The sequence below is a fragment of the Melospiza georgiana genome, chromosome 2 (assembly GCF_028018845.1).
Source record: "Melospiza georgiana isolate bMelGeo1 chromosome 2, bMelGeo1.pri, whole genome shotgun sequence".
NCBI lineage: Eukaryota > Metazoa > Chordata > Aves > Passeriformes > Passerellidae > Melospiza > Melospiza georgiana.
This window is the reverse complement of record NC_080431.1, coordinates 30463498-30487461: the sequence shown is the minus strand read 5'-3', so window position 1 is coordinate 30487461 and position 23964 is coordinate 30463498. Positions and strand designations below refer to the sequence as shown.

Here is a 23964-nt window from a genome sequence, read left to right as displayed (position 1 = left end):
AATACTGCCTCCAACAGCCCTATGTCCTCCTCATGAATCATATAAACCGGGCTCAGTTCTCCATGCTACCAAAATCACTCAAGCAGGGACACTGAGAGCCAGTTTCCCAGGACAGCTACTAAAATTTACAAAGACAGAAACTCCACCACTTCCCTGGGCAGCCTTGCCAGCACTCAGTCACCATCAGAGTAAAAAACTGATTCTTGTTGTTCAGAGAGTGCCTCCCATTGTTTAATGCTGCGCCTGCTGCTTCTGGTCCTGTCTGTGAAAGAGGATGTCAATGCTTTTGCAGGGCACCAAGGCAACAGAAGTTAGTTTATATCTTACTTTCCAGTGTCTAGCTAAACAGGTAGCACAGGACATCCCCTGCAAAATCTCTGGTTCATGTCAGGGAAAACATGAGTATGAACTGCAGGAATTGCAGAGACGTCCCCAGTGCCATCAGCAACTCATGATTGTGGTGCTTGGCACTAGACAGGTCTTTAATCTCAAATGTGTGAGATACTTCCTCCAGTTAACTTGACAAGTATTTTCTACCAGAATTTAGCCTGCAAACCCACAAATCCCAGAAGCACAAGTCTTTAAAATCAGGCAGGAGATAGGGTCTGCTGCTTCTATTTAAAACTTTTCCGAGCTGTTTAAATTGTTGCTACATCTATTTAGTTTCTCTCCACAATATTATGAGCTGTTATTGCTATACCACAACCAACACACACCACCTCTGAACCCCATTAGGTTCCTGCAGGTAGCTGGAACCTATCCATGGCCATGGAGAAACGTATCTCCACACTACCTACGACCTCTATATTCCACACATCTGCACCTCATCATTGTCCTACAAATAGTTAGAATGTATTAATGTATGGGACATGCAGATATCTAAAAATATACATAAATAAAGTGTACCTAAGAATAATTCCAAGAGTTGCATAGAGGAACCTAGGTGGTTGGAAGCCACCAGTGCTGAGTATTTTAGGGGTTCCTAGGAGCTGGCTGCACAGGCTAGCAAACTAGCCACCTCTCTGATACTGGCCCAACACAAAACAAGAAACAAAAAAAATTATATAATTGATTTTTATAGTAATTTCCATATGTCTTTAAAAAAAAAAACTGGATTGAAATTAATTGTAGGCATGCTTTATAGCTCGCTGCTGCTGAAGGAAGCAGTTCTCACATTCCTAGACTGCTCCCACTAATGTTCTGGGCCCTTTCTTGTGTCAGAAAAAACATTTATGCAGCTGCAGGGAGTCTGATCAATAACAAGTTCACTGCTCTCCTGCTGCCAACTTTAACTCCATTCCCTGAAGAAGTGCATAAATACGGTGCCAGGTCAGGCACATAGTGAGGGAAGTATGGCAATGAAGAAGGGTATGACTACCTTGTTTCTGCAATTCTTACATTATGACCTGATGCAGAACAAAAAATCCATTTCTCAGAGCATTTAAAAATCATTAGATCACACTAATATGTAGACAAGCAATTAAAAAACCACAAAAAGTATTATATCACACAGAATACTTATATTAATGAATGCAGAGGTATCTAATGCATGGAAGTTCCAAATTATACAAAGCAAGTCTTAGAGCTCAACTCATTTTTCTGATATCTATAAGTTAGAGTGTGCATGAGACACATAAAACACAGAACAACAATCCTGTTCACTGCCTCCGTGATGACAACACCAACTCAATACAGCTCATTTGTCGATAGGGACAGTAATGCCCTGAAGAATAAACTTCCTAATGGAAATTAGGACATGGACTTCATATAGTTAATGGACTATTAGAGTAATGGACACCTAGTGGAGTTCATGCAGTTTAATGTCTTAAAAAGGGTGCTAAAGCACTGTTTCAGAGCTTCCCCTATTTCACGAAAGGATGAAGAACAAGAGGGAAACTGCTGGTTGAGTGGCAAATATAAGAAGTTGAATGCATGAGGTTTATGTCCACTGGAAAACAATTAACTGTGTTCACATGATTCCCAAACTGGGCAAAAATGCAAGGCCACAAAGGCAGACCAGGTAACTCAGCTGGTATCTTAATTTTCATCTGAAGTTTTCACAGTGAGTTCACCTATATTTTATCCACATACCAGAGACTGTTACTTGAGAACACCACAAATGATGTTCCTGTTGCTGTCAAAATCAAGAATTAAATTTGGGAATACGAATAATCTATTAAGACATATGCTATAATCAAATACATGGCAGTGGTTTGGCAAAGAAGAGATATTTGAGAATGAACAGCTTGTGGAGGGGATGGATGGTGCTTGCCAGCTTAGGGTTCAGCAATGTACATGCTGCCAACAAGAACGTGTATTTTAGCTTACACGTTAAACCAAACATAACCAAAATTGCCAGAAAATGCTATAGTACATTTGGCCTTCTATTCTGAAATTTGTTTTATCCAGAAATGACATTATTTAGCTTGCAAATAAAAATTTCAGCTGCTGTACAGTGCTCTATTCGAAAAATGGATTTATAAAAACATAACTTAGTCTGGATTTATTTAAACAATGAGGATAGAGTTTCACAAATTAACTTCTATCCAAGTAGGAATATCAAATCTGGAAGTTTCAAACACTGTATTGCTTGCTCTCTACATGCTTCTTCTCCCTTTTTTGTGAGCCTATTTTCACAAGGGAACAAGAGAAATTAGGCACTTCTGTGTTTATTATGATTAGTCATGCTTCTTGGCATATGTTATTGTATTTTGCACTTAATAAACAAGCATTTATGATGCAAATATCCTAGGAATGGAATATATTTGTATATGAATTCTGAGAGAGAGAACATGATTAACTATTTTATCTTATACTTTACAATTGTAAATCTTTCTCTCCTAAGCACACAGAACCTTATCAGGAAGGATTTTTCCAACCTTTAATATCTTTATTTGTTGATCTGTGATTTTCAAGAAAAAAATCTACACTGCGGAAAGCAATAGGTTCAAAAAATATGTGACTAAAACCATGGTAGCTATTTCTCAGCATAATTTCCCTATAGCAACATTTGAGTGATGCTGGTAACACACACACATTTATTAAAAAGCAATGTCATACCTGTAGACATGCAGGAGCTCTGCCTTGGGGTTTATTCACATCAACAGCCACAAGCTGCCAACCTCCAGCAGCATCTTCATGAAACATCTTGAAAGGGAAGACTGTTGTCAGAAATGTTTTGTGTGGCAATAAATACAAGTGAGATCTAATACATTCCCCTTAAGGAACAGCATGCATTTTCATGATAGCTAGTTTAAAATAACAGAGGAATGATTCTTTCTGCTACAGAAAAAAAAAAAAGTAACATGCTTTTCCCAAAAATTGTCTGATTTTACCTAGACAACATCAAACACAATGTGTTTCTATTAGTCCTAATATAGAAAACAATTCAGTTAATCTCTGACCAGCATCATCAGATAGTGGTACCTGTTCAGAATAATTTCCTTATTAAGGTAAGCTTATCCTAATAAAAAACAAATACATTGTGCCCACATAAATAAGCTACATAAATAAAAGGTGCATTTGGAAATCTTTTTTACTGGCAAAATTATGTTACTGCAAGGACCACTTTATTTTTGTTGCACTGATGCATATCAGCAAGAGTAGCTGGACAGTCCCTATGTATAATTTCACAGAGATTAAAATTCCTGTAAATAGCTGAATGTTTCCAAGCTCTAATGACAGCAATGGAAAAGGCTTTCTTGACCACAGTGGTATTCACACTTTATCAATAGCCTCTGGAAGAGCAAACATAGGCATTCTGTTTAGTTGGGTTTTTTTCCTCAGAAATTAGGACACAAAATGATGCTGGACATAAGCAACAGTGAGACACCATACCTGAAAGTGATTAAAACTGTCCTTGAAAATGTCCTTGAAAGAAAATGAATGGTTCTAGCATTTTGAGTTGCCACCTGCATATACTATGAAATGAAGTGTGGCAAAGTTCCCACCTCACTCCCACCTTTCCTTTGACACACAGCACCCAAACGAGCCATCTCAAGAACACAGCCACAGGAGAGTGGTTGAAGCTTAAAAGTCATCCTGAGAGAACTGCTCACTAGACTGGGGACAGTGTCACCCAAATATGTTTGTAATTCCTCCAAGTCTTTATTTAGCATCTCTGCACTGGGAAGAGTTGCCAATTAAGATCAGAACAGTTAATCTTCTTCTTACTATGCTTTTAAGTACACTGCTAAAGTGCTTTAGAAGAACCTTTTACCCTTTTATAGAGAACCCCTTCCTAGACTTCGACTCCTGGACACTCAAATCTTTTCTACAGGAATAAGTTTGGGGAACAGCTCAGTAATGGAAGAAGTGGGAAAATTAAGGCATAGCTTTCAAGGCTACTTCATGCACAAAACAAGCATGGGTTTTAACTTTTGTCTGGTGCTTCGAACAAGAAATCCTGCAGGATATTTTCTGTCCTTCTTGATACAGAAAAAAGATAAATAATTTTTGCAGTTCGGTAACCTGGACTCAATATCCCATTATGTCACTGACTCGAGGAATGAAGCAGCCGTTTGAACCATTTGCTTATCTGCACCCAGCAACCTATTTTTAATTTGCATGATGCAGATTATATTCCACATACTCATGCTCTTTGGCATCATGACATCATTTTGGATATTTGATATTTTTTTAATGTTGGCTGCTTCTTGTGTTTCCCTACATCGAACTCTCTGTTCCATCCTCTAGTTCAGAGTATGTTGGATAAGCCTATATGGCTCAGAATTTTTTCTATGAACATTAAGTTCCTCAGGCTAAGCATATGTCATGTAGAGAAGTCCTTTTTTTTAGACTTTAAATTGATATCACAAAGTCTGCTTTGAAAAAGACATATATATAGAGTAGAAATTACTGCCACAAAGTCTATTTGAGGCAAAAAGGGTAGCAGCCGGCAGAAAAGGACTAGATTTAAATATGGATTACAGGAATATAAAAAAGAATATTAAAATATTCAATAATTAATTTTGAAAACTTAAATCCTTTGGCTTAGTAAAATAAATAATCTCCAGCTACATGGTTAGAAAAAAATTCCCTCGTGGGTATGTTTCACATATCTGTCTTTCTAAGAGCTTTTTGCAGGCAGTTGGTACTGGTTCTTCTCAGAGACGGCAAACTGCACTGCCCTGGAAAAGCCTGGTCTTTTGCCCATTTGGGACACATAATCTGATTGTTAAAATAATGAATGACAGAATTTAAATTTCAGCCCAGTAGCTCTTTTTCATACTGGGTTCTTTCCCACTACTCAGCCCACCCCTCCTATTATGGTTTCCTCTTACCCATTATTCAGTGTATCACTTTCTGTGGCTGCCCCAGCTGTGAGCATGGCTCTTTCCTTGCCCTACAACCTATTCTCCCTTGGTCTCAACTCACCCTTCTCAGTTCCAGGACCAGCTTCCCCAAACACTTCAGCTACCCTCTGACTCCTCTTCTTCCAGCTACTTTGGGATTTCAGCTCTTATTTCTTAGCACAGAAAGTGATATCCTATAGCCCTCATATCAAATCCACCCAAGACATGATAAAAAAGCACTATCATACTTTGTTAAAAAGAATACAAACACAGCAATAGCCATATAGAGAACTGTATTATGGTCTCTATTATTCCTTTCTAAGAAAGACTCGTTAGATAATGCAACCAAGAATTAAAACTTTTATGAAAATTCATATATCAGGTTTAGAATATAGGTACCAACATGCAAAGTCAAATATATTGTATACGACAAGAACTTTTTGCTTATTATTAATTAATGAACTAAACCAAATCAAATCCCCAAAGAATCTCAGCATCTCAAGTGCTTCACCTGGGTGGTGGCAGTTGAAGTAGTACTGCTCCTGGACCCCCACATCTGCTGGAACTGCACTCTAATTTCTGCAAATGTCTCAATGATGACTGCAATAAAAACATTCTGTAAAAGAAAAAGAAAGAATGGCTAACACAAACCTCAGCAAGCAGAAAAGAGAAGAAATTAATTCTGATATGATCTATGTGTCAGAACAATTTAAAAAGACATATTTTCCAGTACCTTAACAAGCCAGGCCAGAAAGAAAATTAAGGTGATGAAATAGAAATATGAACGCCATCGGGGAAAACTGTCAATTGCTCGGTACATAAGGAACACCCAGCCTTCCTGAGAAGCAGCTTCGTAAACAGTAAATATGCTTGTGCCTGTCAGAGGAAAAATGAAAATGTTTGTCATTAAACCTCCCTGAAAGTTTTCAGTATCAGCAAACAAAATTTTATCTATCCTATTTTTGTTTTTTCTAAAGGAGAAGAAGGCTCTCCTCTCCTCATTCAAAGTTTTTGAGGTGCATTTCCACATTTATTCCTTTTGCAGTTGAATATTAATTGGTTTTGTATCAGATCAGACTGACTCCCTTCCCTCCCTGGATAGACACGTATAATCCCTTAGCAGAGTTCACTGCCAGTATGCAAATGCCTCCAAAGGCAGAATTTGTCCCATCATTTGCATTCAGCAGCATCCCTGAGAAAAGGCAGATTTAACAAGGATCAACATCAGTAGGTTAAAGAAATCACTTTTAATATCAGCAACAGCATCAGCAACACACCAAGAAGATGCACAGTAAGCACCTACAGCAAGCTACAGAAGTGTTTTGAAATTCAGGTAGTAGCTGCATTAACATACATATGTTGCCTTTAAAAAGCACTTTTAAGTTGAACTTGCTATATCACTCTTGAGGGGGTGGAGAGAAGATGAAAGGAAAATTATGAGAGACCTTTTTGTGCAGAAACCACTTTTGAACAACAGCTATAAAGCTACTAATTTTAAACATAAAGTCCAAACTCAACCTAATGTCTGAGTGATAATATGCCTTAGCCAGCTTGGCCTTCCTCTGTATCTCTGCAATGAAAGCTTCAAAATATAGACCAGTTATGGCTTGTAAGTCATTCTTGTTTAAAGCAATTTTATGTTCCAAAAAGAAACACAATTAAACTGTGAAATTAAACTGTGAAATCTCACAAACTGCTGTGAAATCACAGAATTGTCCTACAGCCACCCTCCAGCTCTGCTCCACTACTGCTTCGTTTCATGGAATGGCTTTGATAAAAGAGAGGGAGCATGAGGAGCACTGCCCTTAGCAAAACACAGCAGCTGCTAGCAACATAAAGATAGAAAGCTGACTATCTGATCCTTTTCACAGGGAAATAAGTGGTTCTGGGCAGAAATTCCAGACTCTAGGAGTTTCCCCCAAAATCGCAGCAGACTATAAGGAGTGCTACTATTTTCCTGTTGAATTTGTAACATCTATATCCTTTTGTTTGTGCACAGGGATGGGATGAACCTGGAACCAGTTTTGTCTCGGGGTATCCCTTCTGCAGGTAAATTTTCACTGATAAGAGGAGTGAGGGAAAAATTGATTTTTATATATAACACCTGCTTTTGATAGGTAGGTGTCAAATGGTCAAGATGGGCATGGTGAGTAGGCAAAACTGTTAGTTTATTTAGTTACTGGATTCCTTGCTTTTTACTGCATATGGTTCTCAGGACCAAGGGAAAAAAATGAAAATAAAAGGAAAGGAAAAGCATTCAAGCATAGAAAGCAAAACTCTTTCCATTTCTTTAGAAGAAAAAGTGGTCTCTATCAATACTGAAATACTCATCAGTGGTTATTTCATGGGTATTTTACATTTCAAAAATTCAAAATGTAATGGTTCAATTGTCTAATAATATACTGTTGCTGAACTGATTAAATTATTGAACAAAACAGTGCTGTTGAGGACAGGCAGAGATTAAGGGGAAAAAAAAGAATCTATTAAAAGTTGCTGGCTAGGAAACTGTCATTAGTCATTACCAATGGGAAAGTCACAGTGAAGATTAGTAAAATAGAGGGGATGTCATGCAAAGTATTTATAACACATCACTGGGCCATCTGCCACAGTAAAGCAATACTGTGAATGGACAAAAATGCACAATTAACCCAATTAAAATGAGTTTGCCTGTGACACTAAAGTAAAAATGTCTCTATAGTGTATAACTGGTAGAGGTATTCTTAAGGTTGTCAGAAAGCAACCCCTCTTAAGAATATACATTCTTGCTTAATATATGTGACTAGAATGTAATAAAACTTTCATTACTGATGCCAGTAACCATGCTGTTCACTGTCTCTTGGAAATCCTGTTTCATACAGAATAAGGGATGTAGAATAAGGGATGCAACACCATAAAATGTTTTGCCTTGAAAAAGAAGAATTATTCAGGGTTAACATCTACCTTACTGCATGTTTTTGCTCTTTGTTTTTTTCTGATTATTCTCTTTAGTTTTGGACTACATCTTCCTAAAGCCAATGAGTAAGTTATTAAAAGACTCTCCTCTCACAGCAACATACTCTGTTTTTCTCACCATGTTCAAAGCCATATGGAGGGTGAGAAAATATCAAAATCTTAAGTGATGGTAGGATACATCCCAAAAAACCAGACATGGGAATGCTGCCATAAATGAAACCTAACATATGCCCCTCAGATCAAATGGCAAATTTATTGTTTTCCACAGATGTCTGTATTCTATCAGTGACAAAGTGTCTTTTCCTACTAGTTCAAAGGGCTTACGTAATGACAGCGTAGTGCTAGGAGTCTCGTGGTTAGGGCACGAGAACATAGATCCCTCAGCAGCAGGAATATGGGTGTCACAGCATAGGAGGACTTGAAAACCTGCAGGGCCTGGCTATTCAATACACAACAGAATGCAGTCACCTCTCGTCAAAGTCCTGAACATTAGGATCATCATTTATGCCATGTAACTGCAGGCATCAGTGAGACTTTTCAGCCATGAAACAGCTTTGAATTATGAAGAGAGTTAAACATGGTTGTTATGATACTGCTCATCAGCTTAAGCATGTTGGCATGGGCAGCTTGCTGAATTTAAGATATAAAAATATCTAGCAAATATTTATGATAATTTTCCTATCAATTTCAGTAAATGTCAAACCTTGAAAGCAATCAATATTAATTTGGGAGGAACTTTCTGACAACAAAATAGGTGAAATAAACTAACAGGCTTTGAAGTTTTTGGTTTTTGTTTGAACTTGTCTAATAAGTTCCATTTTGATGTTATAATAAAACAATTCCTTTAAACACAATGATACTTTAAAAGAAAAGAGGAAAACACTTCTCAGTAGAGATTAAAACTCAAAAAATCAACATCATAATCTGTATCAATCTCAAATTATTACTTTTATCTAAGCAAGAAAGAAACACTTCTACCTTTGGAAATGTTTTACAACTGTACTGGTTAATATCAAAAAGAAAATAAAAAAGTTCGGAAAATGAAATATTTAGTGAAATACAGGGAAAGAGATTGAATCTTGCTCACTTTATGAGACATTTTCACTAGCTCCATACTCTATAGAAGACAAGACAGCAATTAGGTACAAACTGTATCCTTACTGATACTGTATGTTTAGTATATGGGGATTCAGTGCCAGAGTGCAGGGGGCTTATTTCTTTTTCAATACATGTGCCTTTCAGATCTGGAAGACGGGAACATTAGTCTGAAGGGGCTAAATAACGGTGGAGAAAATAATTGCTTTAACAACTAAATAATTGTAATAAAAGAAAATTCTAATGGTATCCATGCCTAATCAGGAAGCAAGGTAACCTGGCTCTTCCATGCTCTACAGATGAGTAGATTACCAGGGAAACAAAAAGAATTAGAAGAGTCAGGGGAAAAAAGTGATGATTTTTCTTAGGGGAGTAAAAGTACCTCTCCTGCCAAAACCCTATCTTTTAAATCACTAAGGAATATAGAAAGTGTGTATTTTTCAAAAACAAAGGGACTCAAAGTTAACTGCAAAATAGTATTACTATGCAGGGATGGTCTTTAATGTACTGTATTTTATATTTATGCACATTTTGTAAATACACAGGATTTTCTGCTTGTTTCTGAGACTCTGATAACACCATGCTCTGTGACATCATCTCCTTCTATAACCAGCTCATTCTGCAAATGGACATCATGAGAAAAGGAGTGCACTGAATAATGCTGTAGTTTTATAATAGCAGAATGAAAGGAGCAGAGCTAAAAAATCACATAAAAATTCACTGAGTTGGGAGACAGAACCATTTCCCCTAACTTGATGATGCATTCTTGCTTCTTGATTCAAAATCCCATATTGTCTGAGGAAGAGAATGTATGGTCCTGAGGAGTTGTCTTTCATTAATTAATATCTGTGCTATGTGTAGCTATTCCAAGTGAGATGCAAAAACTGAAAACTAAGTTTAGCTATGCATTAACACCAGCAATTTCTGCATGTGTAAGTTATGTTTATAGACCACCTTGGCTTACCATGTTAGGATTTTCTCAATTTTCTTGTGACTACTGTGAAGATGCTGAGAAAGAAAATCTACAGGAGGGCCACTTTAGGTAAAATAAAAAACCCCAAAAGTTAGCTTTTAAAATTTCTTCTTTTTTTTTTTTTTTTATCAGGAATTATTCAGGCAAGTAAAAATCCATGCGTTGTTATTAAAAGCTTACACCACTAGCCACTGCCACGCAGGAAAGGCAGCAGACGCCAGGCAGTGCCGCGCTCCTTTCCCTTGCTTTGCAGCAGCCGCTAGATGGGAGTCGCGCACCTCGGCCACATCTGGAACATCAGCCGGCGGGGGCGGCGGAGCGTCCACCCCGGAGAGCACAGACTGTGTCAGCCTCTCGCTGCGCCGGCTGAAGGATTGATTCTCCCATTTGCCGGCAAAGCTAAGCCGCCTCCTGGCAGGTGCTGCTGTCTAATTTCACTGCTGCGCTGCACGCTGAAGGGCAGCCTTCCTTAACACGGCTCTGTGAGCGACTGCCCATAAAGCAATGACCTCTGCCTTAGCCATGGAAATGTTAGCATGCCTGTTTCTGCCCCTGCTTACCTTCACTCATAAAATCACAAAGCTGCATGTTTCTTCAGGGCATGGGTATTTCAATTGACCAGTCGGCTTTTAATTTATCTTTCAGTATTAAGGTATTTGTAAAACACTGCATGCGGTCAGGGTTTTCCAAGTGTTTTACACTATTGCTTCAGTGAAACTAGAAAGGACTAAAAATTGTCCAGAAATGCAAGGACAAGGTTGTTAACACCTCTGGGAAGCAGCTGGCAGGCAGGATTGAAATCAACTAAAAAATCAACTAATCCTGAATGGCTTAATGGGGTTGCTTGCCCCTGAGTGAGCAACCTATTTTACTTTCCCAATCCAACTCTCATCAGCCAGTCTGCCAGCTAGCAGAAATTAGAAGGAAAAGGAAAAAACCCCAAAACATGCCAATGTTCTACTCCTCTCTTGAAACCTCAAGCCCCAGTGCCATTTTCCTGTTACTAAGCTGCTGAAAAACTGATTTACAACAGCAGAAAAAACCCACACTGCCAGTCTGAACAGTCTTTTAAACCTTGCTAAGCACAGTGACTTAAAATATACAGTAGTGATGTGTCACTGATTCTTCATTTTGAAAATCTATTTGTTTATGAGATGAAGCTTTTATGAGAAAAGACTATAAACAGAGACTGTACAGATAAAAGCACCAATATGGAGATAAAGAACATTACAAATATAAGTTCTAGGATCAATGCAATCTGATCTACTGACTTAGTAATAAAAAGACAGAAAATCACAGAATTCACAGAATTACTAGGTTGGAAGAGACCTTCAAGATCATCAAGTCCAACCCATGCCTAACACCTCAATTAAACCAGTCAACTTCTGGGGAAAAAACGGAATTTTCTGCACCGTTTGCAAGTATATTAGAAATGTGTGCAATATTCAGAAGTCAGTTTAGCAATATGAATGTAGCAATGCTGGCCACTCATACTGACTGCACAGGGTTCAATAGGAGCCTGTTCTGGGTAAAGAAGTCCATGCTTTGACCAATAATGTCTTACATGTGATAGTACTTAATAGTAGTACTTAATAGATAGTATTGATGTAGTATTTTATGCTTTGAAAAGAGAAAACTGCTTTACATTTTTTAACAAGTCCAAGGCATAAAGAAAGATGAACACTCTTCAGAATGACTGTATGTGAGATTTGTTTATGGACATTTAGCCAGAATAGCATTTATATCTGCTTTTCTTTAATAACTTTTTGATTAAAATAGCTATAGATTTACAAATAACTTAACAAATAGGGATCCAAAATGTCAAGAGAGCTCATAAGCTGACTTCATGCACAGAAATACTGTCTGCTTTTTCCTTTTGGCAATTAGACAGCTGTAGGACTGTCTGTCTTATAATCACTGTTGTGAGTGTGGGGAGGCAACTTTACAAATTTAGTGGCAGCAGATGAGATTCAAGTAAATGCTGAGCTGTAGCACACATAGCTAGCTGGAAACTCTGCAGCACAGTCAAGCCTCCCACCTCTTCTTCACTCTAGAGAGTATTCTTAAGGACACAACTGTTCTCAGATCTCTGGGGTCTCATCTTCAACAGAATGGGCAGAGCTTCAGGCTGAAGCCTAGAAGTAGGACACTGCCATAGCTATGCTTCTCCTTATCAAACTGCAAAAATACTCTTCAGATCTAGAAACCAAGAATACAGAAATCCCTAGGCCTTGGCTTTAAGAGTAATGAATGCTGTGAAGATGGGCCAGCCACCACCTCAGTCTTTCCAATGAAAGGCCTCTGATTTCAAGTACAGTCATAGTGGAGTCAATGCCTGTTACAGTAAATGTTATGACAAAACTGTATAACATAAAAAAGTTCAGTGGTGGAATCTCTATCATTTAATAACTTATTCCTTTGAAAATGAACAATCTTTTTATAGGACTGTTACTTCTTCTTTTAAAATGCATTACATATGTAGACACGTTTATAGAGTAAAAGTGGCAGCCAAGAAATGAAAATTTAGAAATTCCCCCAAATTGTTACATTTCAAATTTAATGAACGCTTTAAGGGTTATCATCTTAAAGAGGAAAGTTTAAGGCAGAATTCTTAGTACAGATATTATGTACTTGGATTGCCATTCAGCCAAATGCTGGGAATGACTATTAAATATAAGGTAGCGATGGATTACTTTGTTAGAGAGAAAAAAAAGCATACAAATCTTCTTTGACATAAAGCATGGAAATTCAGCACTGAATTTTATATACTACTAATCAAAACTATTCATTTGTTGCATTAGCTTTTCCAAAAGTGACAGAGCAATCTAATTCATTTTAATTACAATCATGAAACAGCAAAGCTGCTTGGTCCTAAAGCTCTGTTTCAGTTTCATTTGGTTCCTCTGGGCATCATGTGTGAATTGTAGGTGCTTCTCTGAGGATGTACTTGCTGTCTTAAAATGAAGAGGTCAGCACCTTTCTCTTGAATGGATAACATTTTTAAAAGCAGGTGCATGAGATTTTACCACAATCAGTGGTAAAACTGCTGTCATCATAAATAAGATGCTTTTAAAAATCCACCCCAAAGAATCCCAATTTGATTTGCTTCAGCTGTAGTGCACATCTGAACAAGATTTTATTCTTGTATAAAAGTTTCACCAAAGGGCAGCAGTAGAAAATCCCAACTAACAAGACCTGCTGAGCATTCAATGAACATAAGACAGAAAGAGCACTTAGATCAATGTATTTCTCTGAGAAAAAATAACAGACAGTAAAGCTGGTTAAGTAGACATTATGAAAACCGATACATGTTAGAAATCTCATTAGCCTCCGCACATCTGAATAACAGCAGCAAATATACAGTGTCAAATGCATCCTAACAGACTAATCCAACTGAAGAGACAATAACTTCCCCTCCTAAATGGAAGGAAGGAGGTCTATTATTGACTGTTTCAAGAAAACCCAAATGAAACTCATTCAATGACTTGTTTATCTATTACTAACTACTCCCTGGTGCCTTTACATGCCACTAAAAGGAAAATAATTCATCTACTTTGTTGATGTGAGGGACTGGTTTGCCCACTATCCTAATACATGGAGTTAGAAATAGTGTGGAGATACAGACAAGTGGTTTAGTGACCCAATAGCACACTGAATCCCACAGCACCTTTATGAGATAAGCATATTATCCTGGTTCAGAGACAGCTGTATTAAGTTAGGGACTCTGAGACTCTCCTCAAGCAGTGACACAATCAATGTCTAAGATGAAACAATCTTAAAGATTTCTGATTTTACAAGAGCTGGGTGTCAAAAGAGAAAAAAACTGCTTTTCTTTTTATTTTAGTAAAAAACATAAAACCATACATGGATGTCAGCAAAAGGCCATCAACTTTTTTTTCCTTTCCTTCAGAAAATAAAATACTAAATTGGAAAGAAAACTAATTCTTGTAACATCTGACTTCTTTTATTCTGGACTGTCTTAAAGAAAGTATTTGCATGACCAGAGATCTACTGAATATCAAAAGAATTCTTGGAAAACTAGCACTAATGGACTAAAGCAGCTGGCAGGTTTAATAGGAGATGAAAATCAAAACCTTTGGCAAGAAAAGCTATATAAACTGCCAGGTATTTCTTGGGAGAGAGAATTTCCAAAGTTTTAATATACTCTGTTTAAACCTTGTTTTCAGTATTATCTGCTTCTGCAGAACTTCTTTCTGATCTTTATGCACTACGGAAAATAATCCCACACACCCATAACAGAAATTTCTGGGATTTCTCACTGTCAAATCAGTGTGGGGTTTTTTTTTCTCAGATAGGCCATTTTCTTTTTTTCTCAGCATCAAGTTTACCTGCAAAGATGTTTATTCTTTGAGTAGGTGTGTGTCAGCTCTGTGCTTTGACTCAAAGCTGCATTAATTTTCTACAGACCAATGATATTTAACGTATTTTTTCTTCAAAGCTTTTTGCTAAAGTGGAAAATGTGACATTTTGTACTGAGACATATGAACAACACGTGGTTTAAAAAAAGGGCTGTGTATGAAAAAATAAGTTTTGGCATTGCTCATTGAAGCAGTTTCTCAAGAAATACACATCAGACCTACTTGGAGCAATCTTTTATCAAAGGATGAGCTAAAGAGATCTCATTTTCCATATGAAAATTATTTTCAGTGGGTGAAATAAAATCAGAGCTTTTAGATCTGAAGGTGCAAACAAGTGCTATGCACAAAATCAAGGTTGATTTTCTGCATGCCATTTATTTCACAGGGACTACCTATTTGTCTACTCTTCAATTAAAAAAAGAAAATCTTGGAAGTCTATCCACTCCCTTCACTGAAGTCAAAGGCACCTCTAAAAGCACACATAAGGAAATTTACTGCTGGACATTATAAACATGTTGTTATCCTCAGCAATGTGTCTGCAAATCCTACTATGGCCTGGGTAGAAATTTTGTGTTGTCACCTTATGGCCCTATATTTTTCCTAACAAGAAACAAATCCTGATCCTTGTTTATTAAGTTCTGCCAGTATATTTCTGTAACATTTTGGAGAAGAAAATTATGTTCCCAACTTTTAAATCACACTGCCCAAAGTCAGGCATGTGAGCTTATGTTCAGATAGCTGGATATAGTCAGATTCTTTGAGACATGTAAGGTCACAAATTAAAAATTTTCAACCTTGGCCTAAAGGCTGGTACTTGAAGGAAAAGTAGAATCTATCAATCCTTTGGTAGAAACAGAGTTAAATTTATGGTTCTGAGATTCTACCATTTAAGTTCCCACAAAACATAAAAGATGCTGGGAAAAAGGTATATTTTATCAACAGGGTGTTTACAAAACACTTATTAAATTGCCTGCCACATAAAAAAACCCCAGAGATTAATACTATGAGATGCAGTCATGAGAAAAAAGCACAACTGTTTCCAGACCCATTAATTCTACAATCTCTTGGAAATGGGCTTCCTAAATGAAGATAAATGCAACAGGAGAACCTCAAAGAAATATCTGCTTCTAAAACTGACCATCAGGCAGATCTCTGGTACCCTGGCACCTAAACCCTTTTTAGTTACTTTCCTAAGAAGCTTGCAAAAGTACCAACTAAATGCTGTTAGCAGGATTCACGTGCTCGAATCAGGGATAACTGTAATTGAGAAGAAACAACTGCTAGCAGACAACAGAAAGCACTGGAATAACTGAGAGTTTGTCTCCTTGGAGCTTTTTAAGAACACATCAGCTAGGCATCTATAAGAAATAAGATAGGAACAGGCGACTCAGTCCTGGAGTGGCCTGGCAACAAGTTTGACCTTCAAATAGATATCTTTTTTAGGTTCATACTAATTTTCTCCAATTAGAGAATTGGAGAAAGCAATAAAGAATTCTCTAAAGCCAGTGCAGCATCTTATCTTTACTAGTTATTAAAAAAAATATATTACCATGGATAAAATAATTTGTATTTGTTTAGGCTGCACACAGACACTACAAAGAAATTAAGATCAAAGTTCAAAAATCACCTTGCATTAGGGTTTTGCCTGGAAAGTGTTGTAGGAGTGGTGGTGCTGACCAAAGTTACATTGCTTCTGAACTGGTTAAATCATATTTTTCAGCAAATAAAACATTTTTATTTTTTTCCATAAAGGAAGCATTCATGAGTCATAGGTTGTGGTTCTAACTTCTGTAAAGTAAGAGATGTAAAAAACACTGGGAATAAATAAAATGCCATGCAGGACATGATTTAATGATAAATTTACTCTGTAAGGCTCTGACTACTGTGCTAAAAGTACCACAGCCATACGACATGAAGTACTGATTTGCTATAAGCTGAGTCTGCCCCTTAAAGTCACCCTTTTTTTTGAGGACTTCATTTTGTAATGAAAGGTTGAACTGGCATTGTCTGTCTGCACCCCAACTTCCATCAGAGCAGGTCTGCTCTTCTATTTCCAGCATAAAGCTGTCCTAAAGGCATTAAGCTGATATAATTTCAGCATTCTGTGCCACCCTCAGTGACACTGACAGTAACACATTCATGTGCCCTGCCTCATCCTAAGCAATCACATGCCAAACCACAGCCTGATGCTACTGCAAAGTAGCTTTCCTGTGGGCACTCAGGGAGTGAAACACTGCAGCTCCAGCTCCCTGACCTTGTCTTTGGATGGATGTGCCTGGACCAGGTCTGGCTCCCTCCAACCTCAGCACACACCTTCAGCACTATTCCAAATAGGCTCCACATTCTCAGCATCTTCCAGGGGCTGACATTCCCACCTGCCACACATTTCTTCTCTAGGGTTATGAAATCACATCCCTGGTGGACTGCAACAGTGGGATGTGACACAATGCTCACGGAAATTTTGGACTGAAAGGTCTCATGTTTTTGATTTACGTTTTAGGGTCACAAGGGTGAGTCACGGGGTCAGTGGAGATCAGAACCAACTCCTGTACATATGGATATCAACCATTCAGCTCTAGAATGGACCAGGCTTGAGCATTGTAAACACCTGTCAGTCCACATGATACTGTTTGCAGACCAAAGACCAATGCCAAGTACATGACTTTAATAATGGAAATCCTACCCCTGAAACAGTTCCACAGTTCACGTTTCCACAGTATATGGCTTAGCAGCACTATGCATCTGAAAGATACATGGCCAAATATCCAAGTGGGAATACAACCTAGGGCAGTATGAAGTTCCCAAGTTCAGCCTCCCAAGAAATAAAACACACAGAGGGCAAAATAGCACTAAGTATTGTCTCTGGCCATAAAGAAAGACAAAGGATAATACTGGCATTGAAACAAGTAGACATGAAATTGAGGTAGGCTGAATTCCGGTATTTTCCAATCATCAGAGAAATGAAGTCCTGAAAGAGCTTTTAATCTTGTTTTGCCTCTTTTTCTAAGTCAGGACTTCACAGTTTCAAGAAGAATGGACGTGATAGAGTTCCCTATGGTCACAAGAAGGAGTAGACAAAAGCATCACCAAGGTTCTTACCAGATGAAAAACAAGGCCAAACCCAACCTTAAGCTCAACAGAGCCCAGTTGTTTTAAATAACACAGTCCGAATCCTCAAGTAGAAAATAGTACAAAAATAAATTTTCATTTTCATTGGCTTCCCGACAAAGAAGATTTCTAAGAATTCTTCTAATGAAGTTATGCAGGAAGGATTAGCACTGTGGTCTAGGCAGGAAGAACTCAGCAATGTGGCTGATTAAATAAAGTACTGAACAACAGCTGGGGAAAGTAATTCTTTAGTACAGTGTCTGGTTTGGTTACAAAGCATGTGTTAACTGAAATTCTGTAGTGAAAACTCAGTTCCTGAGTTGCGCCTTCCCCCTTGTGCCTGAGGACACTGTGGACACAGGTGCAGTTATGCATCTGTCTGTGGAAAATGAATTGCATATAAAACTAACAATCTCTCTATACTTTGGTCAAAAATGTTCACTGCAGAATCTCTAATAATTTGAACACTCTAAAAGCTGCTGTCAGCATAGCAGGTCAAATCTACTTATAATTCTAATATTTAACTGAAATGAAAGACTACTTAAGGACTGAAGGAACCAAACATGTTTAGAAAGGAAGGAAAAAAAAGAAAAAGAGGTCACAGCTCTTGGAGATCTTAAGAGTCCACAGGTCTCTGAAAGCATCTGTGTTATGGATTTTCATAGCATTTCTAAGGAATGAATGAAATCAGAAAACATCTGGAACTAGACACACCAATAGAGACTTGTTTGTCTGGTATAAAATAAAGCATAATATATGAACAATCTGGTAAAGTATTTGAGCAGAGAATAGAAACAGACAGATATAAACTAAAAGAGTTTATTTCACTTAGGTTTAAGACACCTGTGAAACTGCTGTAGAAAACAGGTTAACTACAGCTTGAATAAGGACACAATAGAAGAAGCATTCTTCAGTGGATAAAATGACCAGGTAAAAGCCTGCAAAGACTCATCTGATTTTGAAATAACCATGTAGACATCTATTAAATTAATCCTATAACCTTCCCAGAGCAACTATTCAAAACTAATATTCTCCTGTGACACTCCAAAATCTCTTCAGAATTTCTCTTAATACTCAAATGACTGCAGTCAACATCCTCAGCTATTTCCAGAGCATTTACCATCTTACTTTGTGAATGCCAGTAAAATACATATTCATGGCTATGGTATAATAATGGTAGAGTGCTGAACTTTTAAATGCTTTTCAAAGGATGCAATTTCCATTCATCACTACTACCCTTCCATGAATCCTCATTATTACTACATAGTTTTGTATTTGCTAATAAGGACAAAAAGAAAAGATCCAGGTAATGACAGAATTATGATTCAACCTGAAAAAAAAAAAAAGAAAATAGGAGAAAGAAAATGCATGTGGACTTTGCTCTAGATTAAACAGTAATTAAACTAAAGCATTTTGCCTCAAAGAGAGAGGCAGGTAGACATGTAATTAATTGTCACTTAACCTCAGAATTCCAATTAAAATGCCTAAAACATCAGATGTAAAACAAATGCAAGAAAAATATTAACATGTACAATACAGCAATGGCTAATGCAGAAGGATTTGTAATTAGTACACATACCAGTATAAAAAACCATGCAAAACCTGCCACAGGCAGGTAATTAGAAGAAAAGAATACCACAGTTTATCAGAAGAGACATACAGAAGTCCTGTTGTGACTAATATATCTTATTTGAATTTTTTAGCCCCGAGGTAACTTCTCTCAAGATGAATCAGCTAAGTGTAGAGTCAACTCCTCGAGATATAGAACAGATTTCTGAAGTTTTTATCTTGTACACATTACCATGGAGCATCTATGCTCCATTAACAATTAGATACCCCCGTCTCAATGATGACTGACAAAGTCTTTTCACAGTAGATTTTCTAACTGTTTTCACTTTTTTGGATTTTATGCAAGAAATAATTTAAATTCTTTCAGTACCATTAATTTAAAATGCAGGCAGCTTAGCTGGAAATGAGCTCAAAGTCATCCAAGTTCATTGTAGCTGTGTAAATTAAGTGCCAAAATCTGGAGCTTAGTTACTGCAATATTCTTCATATTGGAAAGAAAAAGGTCATACTGCTGTATGGCTAACTCATTTTTGGATGTGAACCGCAATGCTTAACTTGAGGGTTGATACAGCAATGAAATGAGACAGAGTAATGATCATTATGGTACTCTCCACAGCAAGGTGGCAATAGCACAGATTTGCTGGAAAAGCAGAGGATAAAAGAGGAAAGAAGGAAAGACTTTTTGGATGAGAGTGGAGAAGGCTGATGGTAGTATGGGAGATGTGTATTGACATTTCCCAAGATGGCCAGTCAGTCCCTCTCTGGAGACAGAATTGCACATCTTCAAAAAGTCTTAAAATCTGTTCAATATTTAGGAATACCTCCAAAGCAGCTAGAACAATTAAGCAGTCTGTTGACTGAAAATATCTGTAGATATTTTAGGAAAAATAGCAATTATTTGCATATTGAAACAATTCATGGAACAAAAATGCCCCTATGGCAAAGAGTCAAGATGTATTTCCCAACTCTGTGCCCTAAGTATAGAGTAATAGAGAAGCGGTAACTATTTGTAAGATATGTTTAAGATTTATTAAAAAAAATTAGTCAGATCACCTGCTAGGTACTGCAAAATCTAGCTCTCAGTTTGTTTACAATCAAAACTTATGATCAGAGTAAGGAATACACAAGATATTTAATGGTCTTAGATAAGATTTTGGTCTTTCAAGTCATTCCTATTCTTTCCCAGTTGCTATGAGAAAGGCAGTAACTGTAAGTAAAAGGTATTGCAATTCTTAAAGAAGTATTTCAATATTTCACAGTAGATCCAAAATATTATACTATTCTTTTAGCTTGTACCCTAGATCTTTTTCAATACCACTCAATGCATACTAGATATTGTGTAAGAGTTTCTTCATGGGGCAATGCCATGACATTGACAATGGCGTAGAATACAGTAGCTACTGAAAGTCTCTAAGAAAAATAGAGAAAACATTTGGGGAAACAACCATTCAATATTTAAATATTTGAGTAACAGAGTATAAAGTGAGACTGTGTACTATTTAATGAAGAAGGAGCATGTCATTACACATTTGCCACAGGGTAGCAGCATGTATGAAGCCAGTTACCACAGACAAGCTGATGTTCTGGAGAGTCACACCTAAGCTGCTGCTCTGTGTGTGCTCCCCCCTCTAGAGTGGCCATCTGTGAATTTGATTTTCTGGAATAGCATTATTTCCCCTTATTCCCCAGCAGAAATGAGAAAGTCAAGCTGGAAGCTGGCCCTGTGTTATCAAATCAAAGGTCTTAAAACAAAAATTATTTGGTAAACTGTTCTAATTACAGTAACAGAGGGCATGTTGCATGAGTATTGTACTTTGTATTTTTACTCGGTGGTTTTGCTTTTTTTCACCAACTTCATGAAAATGATGTCTAATAATGAAATCTCAGGAGACAAGGTAAAAAACCACATGTCCCATGCATTACACAAGTGCTGAAGGTCAAAGCCTGTAAACCGGTCACATCCTGCAACTCTTGTCTGAAAGTGAAAATCTTCCACTGTGAAAACAATTACCTCTATTCACAGTAACTGCAGCTGTCATTATGCAGCACTACATTGTCTTAATGGCACTGACTGATAATTAAACCAATAGGATCTAATTTTCTTGGTATGGAATGACAGGTTTCTAATTGCTTGACTTCATTCTCTGTCTGCTGGCTAAGAGTTTTCTGCTCCTTAGCATGGCTGAAATTAGTCACCCCTTGTGTTTCTAGGCTGTTCTAATACTTGTCACACCTTTAACTCCTCTTTCTGTTTTTTCACATTGTTCTTCATTCCAGGAGCAGGAGCAAGGGGTGGGGATACTTCAGTGGTTCACTAAGTACCCAACAGCTGTGCTGGTGCCAGCGAGCTCTCCAAGGCTCTACTGCATTGAGGTTGTTTTTTGGTTTCTGTTTGTTTTGTTTTTTTTTTTTTAATTTTTATTATTTAATTACACTTTGATCTTCTACCAATCTCAGGAGAAAACTTACTTATATAGAATTTAAGACTATGCTACTTTAGATAAATTAAGAAACACTACACAAAGTTTTATGTCAACAAGGCATCAATTCATCTGAGGTGATATAGCTTACAGTTCAAAAAAACCTATCAAGATGCAGAACTTGCATTTGACCTGCCTCAACTTCCAGTTTCTTATATCCTTCTAATAAGTCTGTCTTTCTCCCACATTTTGCTCTTTCACCTTTTTCAGCTTATAATCAGTGACAGTTTCTGGGCCTTTTACCTAACATCAGCAAGTATGAATTATAATTTTTTTAACATTGTCATCTTTGCCATCACTGTAACAGAAGTATTTATTAGATAGCATACTATAAAGGAAACTTCAAAAATAATTCCTTTGAAAATAAAATCTAACCAAAATAGTTCAGAGTGCAAAAACTCTTTCTGCATTCTCAGGAGCAGATGGGAATGTAAGAGTGATAGAAAGAAGCGCACAGCACAGACATTGGATGAGTGATTAAATTCTGTGCAGCATACCTTAACAACACAGATGATACATCAAAATAGCAAAAGATGTCCAGCAGGAAAGGTCCACAATTACAAATAAAATAGAGAATAAAAGAAAAATAAAAGTTTTCTGGGAATTTGTTTTATTCCATTATAGATTCACCTATTTAGCCACCAACACTAATACAGAACACTCCCAAATGGCAGGGGGAAGAATGTTCCACTGAAGATTCTCAGCAGCAGTAAAGTTTTCTGTGACTGTCAGTACAACTGTACTAATCTATTCACATTAGTTTCACCTGATTGCCTGGTTTAATGCAAGACTCAATTACTTTGGGATTAACACGGCAATAAATTAAAATTCTGGAGAGCTGCTCAAATTCCTCTAGTTTCCAAAACTCTACAACTTCCCACATGCCATTTGTTAGTGTAAGAGCTAACTCTACAGACATTATTTGTGAATTTTTTTTTCCTAATCCACTGCTTAAAAAGTCTTAATTAACTAGGAAACTAAAATGGCTTAACTGAGAAAATTCAGGAACATCAAATACTAAAGGAAGGGGGTTTTCAGTGTTGTTTTGATGGGGGTTTTGGTTTATTTGTTTGGGTGTGGGGGTTTGTTTGTTTTGATTTCTTTGTTTGTTTTGGCTTTTGTTCTGGTTTTGTTTGTTGTTTCTTTGCTTGTTTGTTTTTTAATTCAGGCCACTTCTTCTGTTGTCCAAAATCAGAAGTATTGTCTTAGTATCCTCTGTGGGTTTAGGTATCCCAAACACAGAAATACAAAGTGCTCACTGTGACCATGAGTAACAGCCAATATTTACATATCAGTCATGTCTGTGGACCCACAGAGTAAAAGCAGTTTAAGCAATCAGTGTGTGCTGTAGAGCGGCAGGATAATGGTGCTTCAGCTGCAGGGAAGTGGGGCAGCTGCTGCCTTCTTGTCCACATATTACGGTTCTTTCTCCCACAGAAATCAAGCAGGAATTCTGGTACAAGCTCACAACAGTAGGTGGCAACAGACACAGAATACAGAACCAAAACCTCAGACATGCAAGCTCACCAGCTGAGATACAACCTTTTGTTAAAGTCACTGGTTTTCCACTGAACATTCAGGTTTGAAAGGCCTGTTCAGTCCTATGGCAATAATAATTTTGCCATGTGCCACAAAATTTCTGCTAAGCAGAGATAACTGCCACTCATTTTAAAATTTCTATCAGTGCCACATTGTTTGTTAACTACCATATCTCATCTTTAGCAAGAAGAAAGAGTGAATCACATGCATTTGCCTGCTTTCTATGAACCTTTTTCATAACTATCAAATGAGAAAAACTGCATTTTTAAAGTATCTATAAGGTTAATCACTTACATACATAGTTAATAGAGGGTTGTGATCCCTGTCCTGCCAGGCTACAGGAGCAAGTGATTTACAAAAGATAAACTATATACATATATATATATTTATTTATGACCAAAGGAAGTCAGTAAATAAGGGCCAATCCCTCAGTGTCTGCTCAGCAGATACTTCCATACTGAGGATATCAGCATTTCTAAAATGGTGCTAGCCAGTCATCCTGGGAATTGCCTAAAGACATGTTAGTGTGATTATAAGGTTTATGAAACCTCAAATAAACTTAAATCTAAATGGAG

At 37.3% G+C, this 23964-nt stretch overlaps 1 protein-coding gene across 4 annotated transcripts in view; it reads right to left on the bottom strand.

The window, feature by feature from the left end:
* Window positions 1-23964, bottom strand: part of NALCN (sodium leak channel, non-selective) — a 223576-nt gene that overhangs the window by 139084 nt on the left and 60528 nt on the right. For all 4 annotated transcript variants that reach the window (XM_058043866.1, XM_058043893.1, XM_058043875.1 and 1 more), the window contains exons 8-10: window positions 6028-6170; window positions 5806-5910; window positions 3061-3147 (exon numbers count right to left, since the gene is read on the bottom strand). In XM_058043866.1, coding sequence (XP_057899849.1) covers window positions 3061-3147; window positions 5806-5910; window positions 6028-6170 — 335 coding nt within the window. The remainder of the gene's footprint in view (window positions 1-3060; window positions 3148-5805; window positions 5911-6027; window positions 6171-23964) is intronic.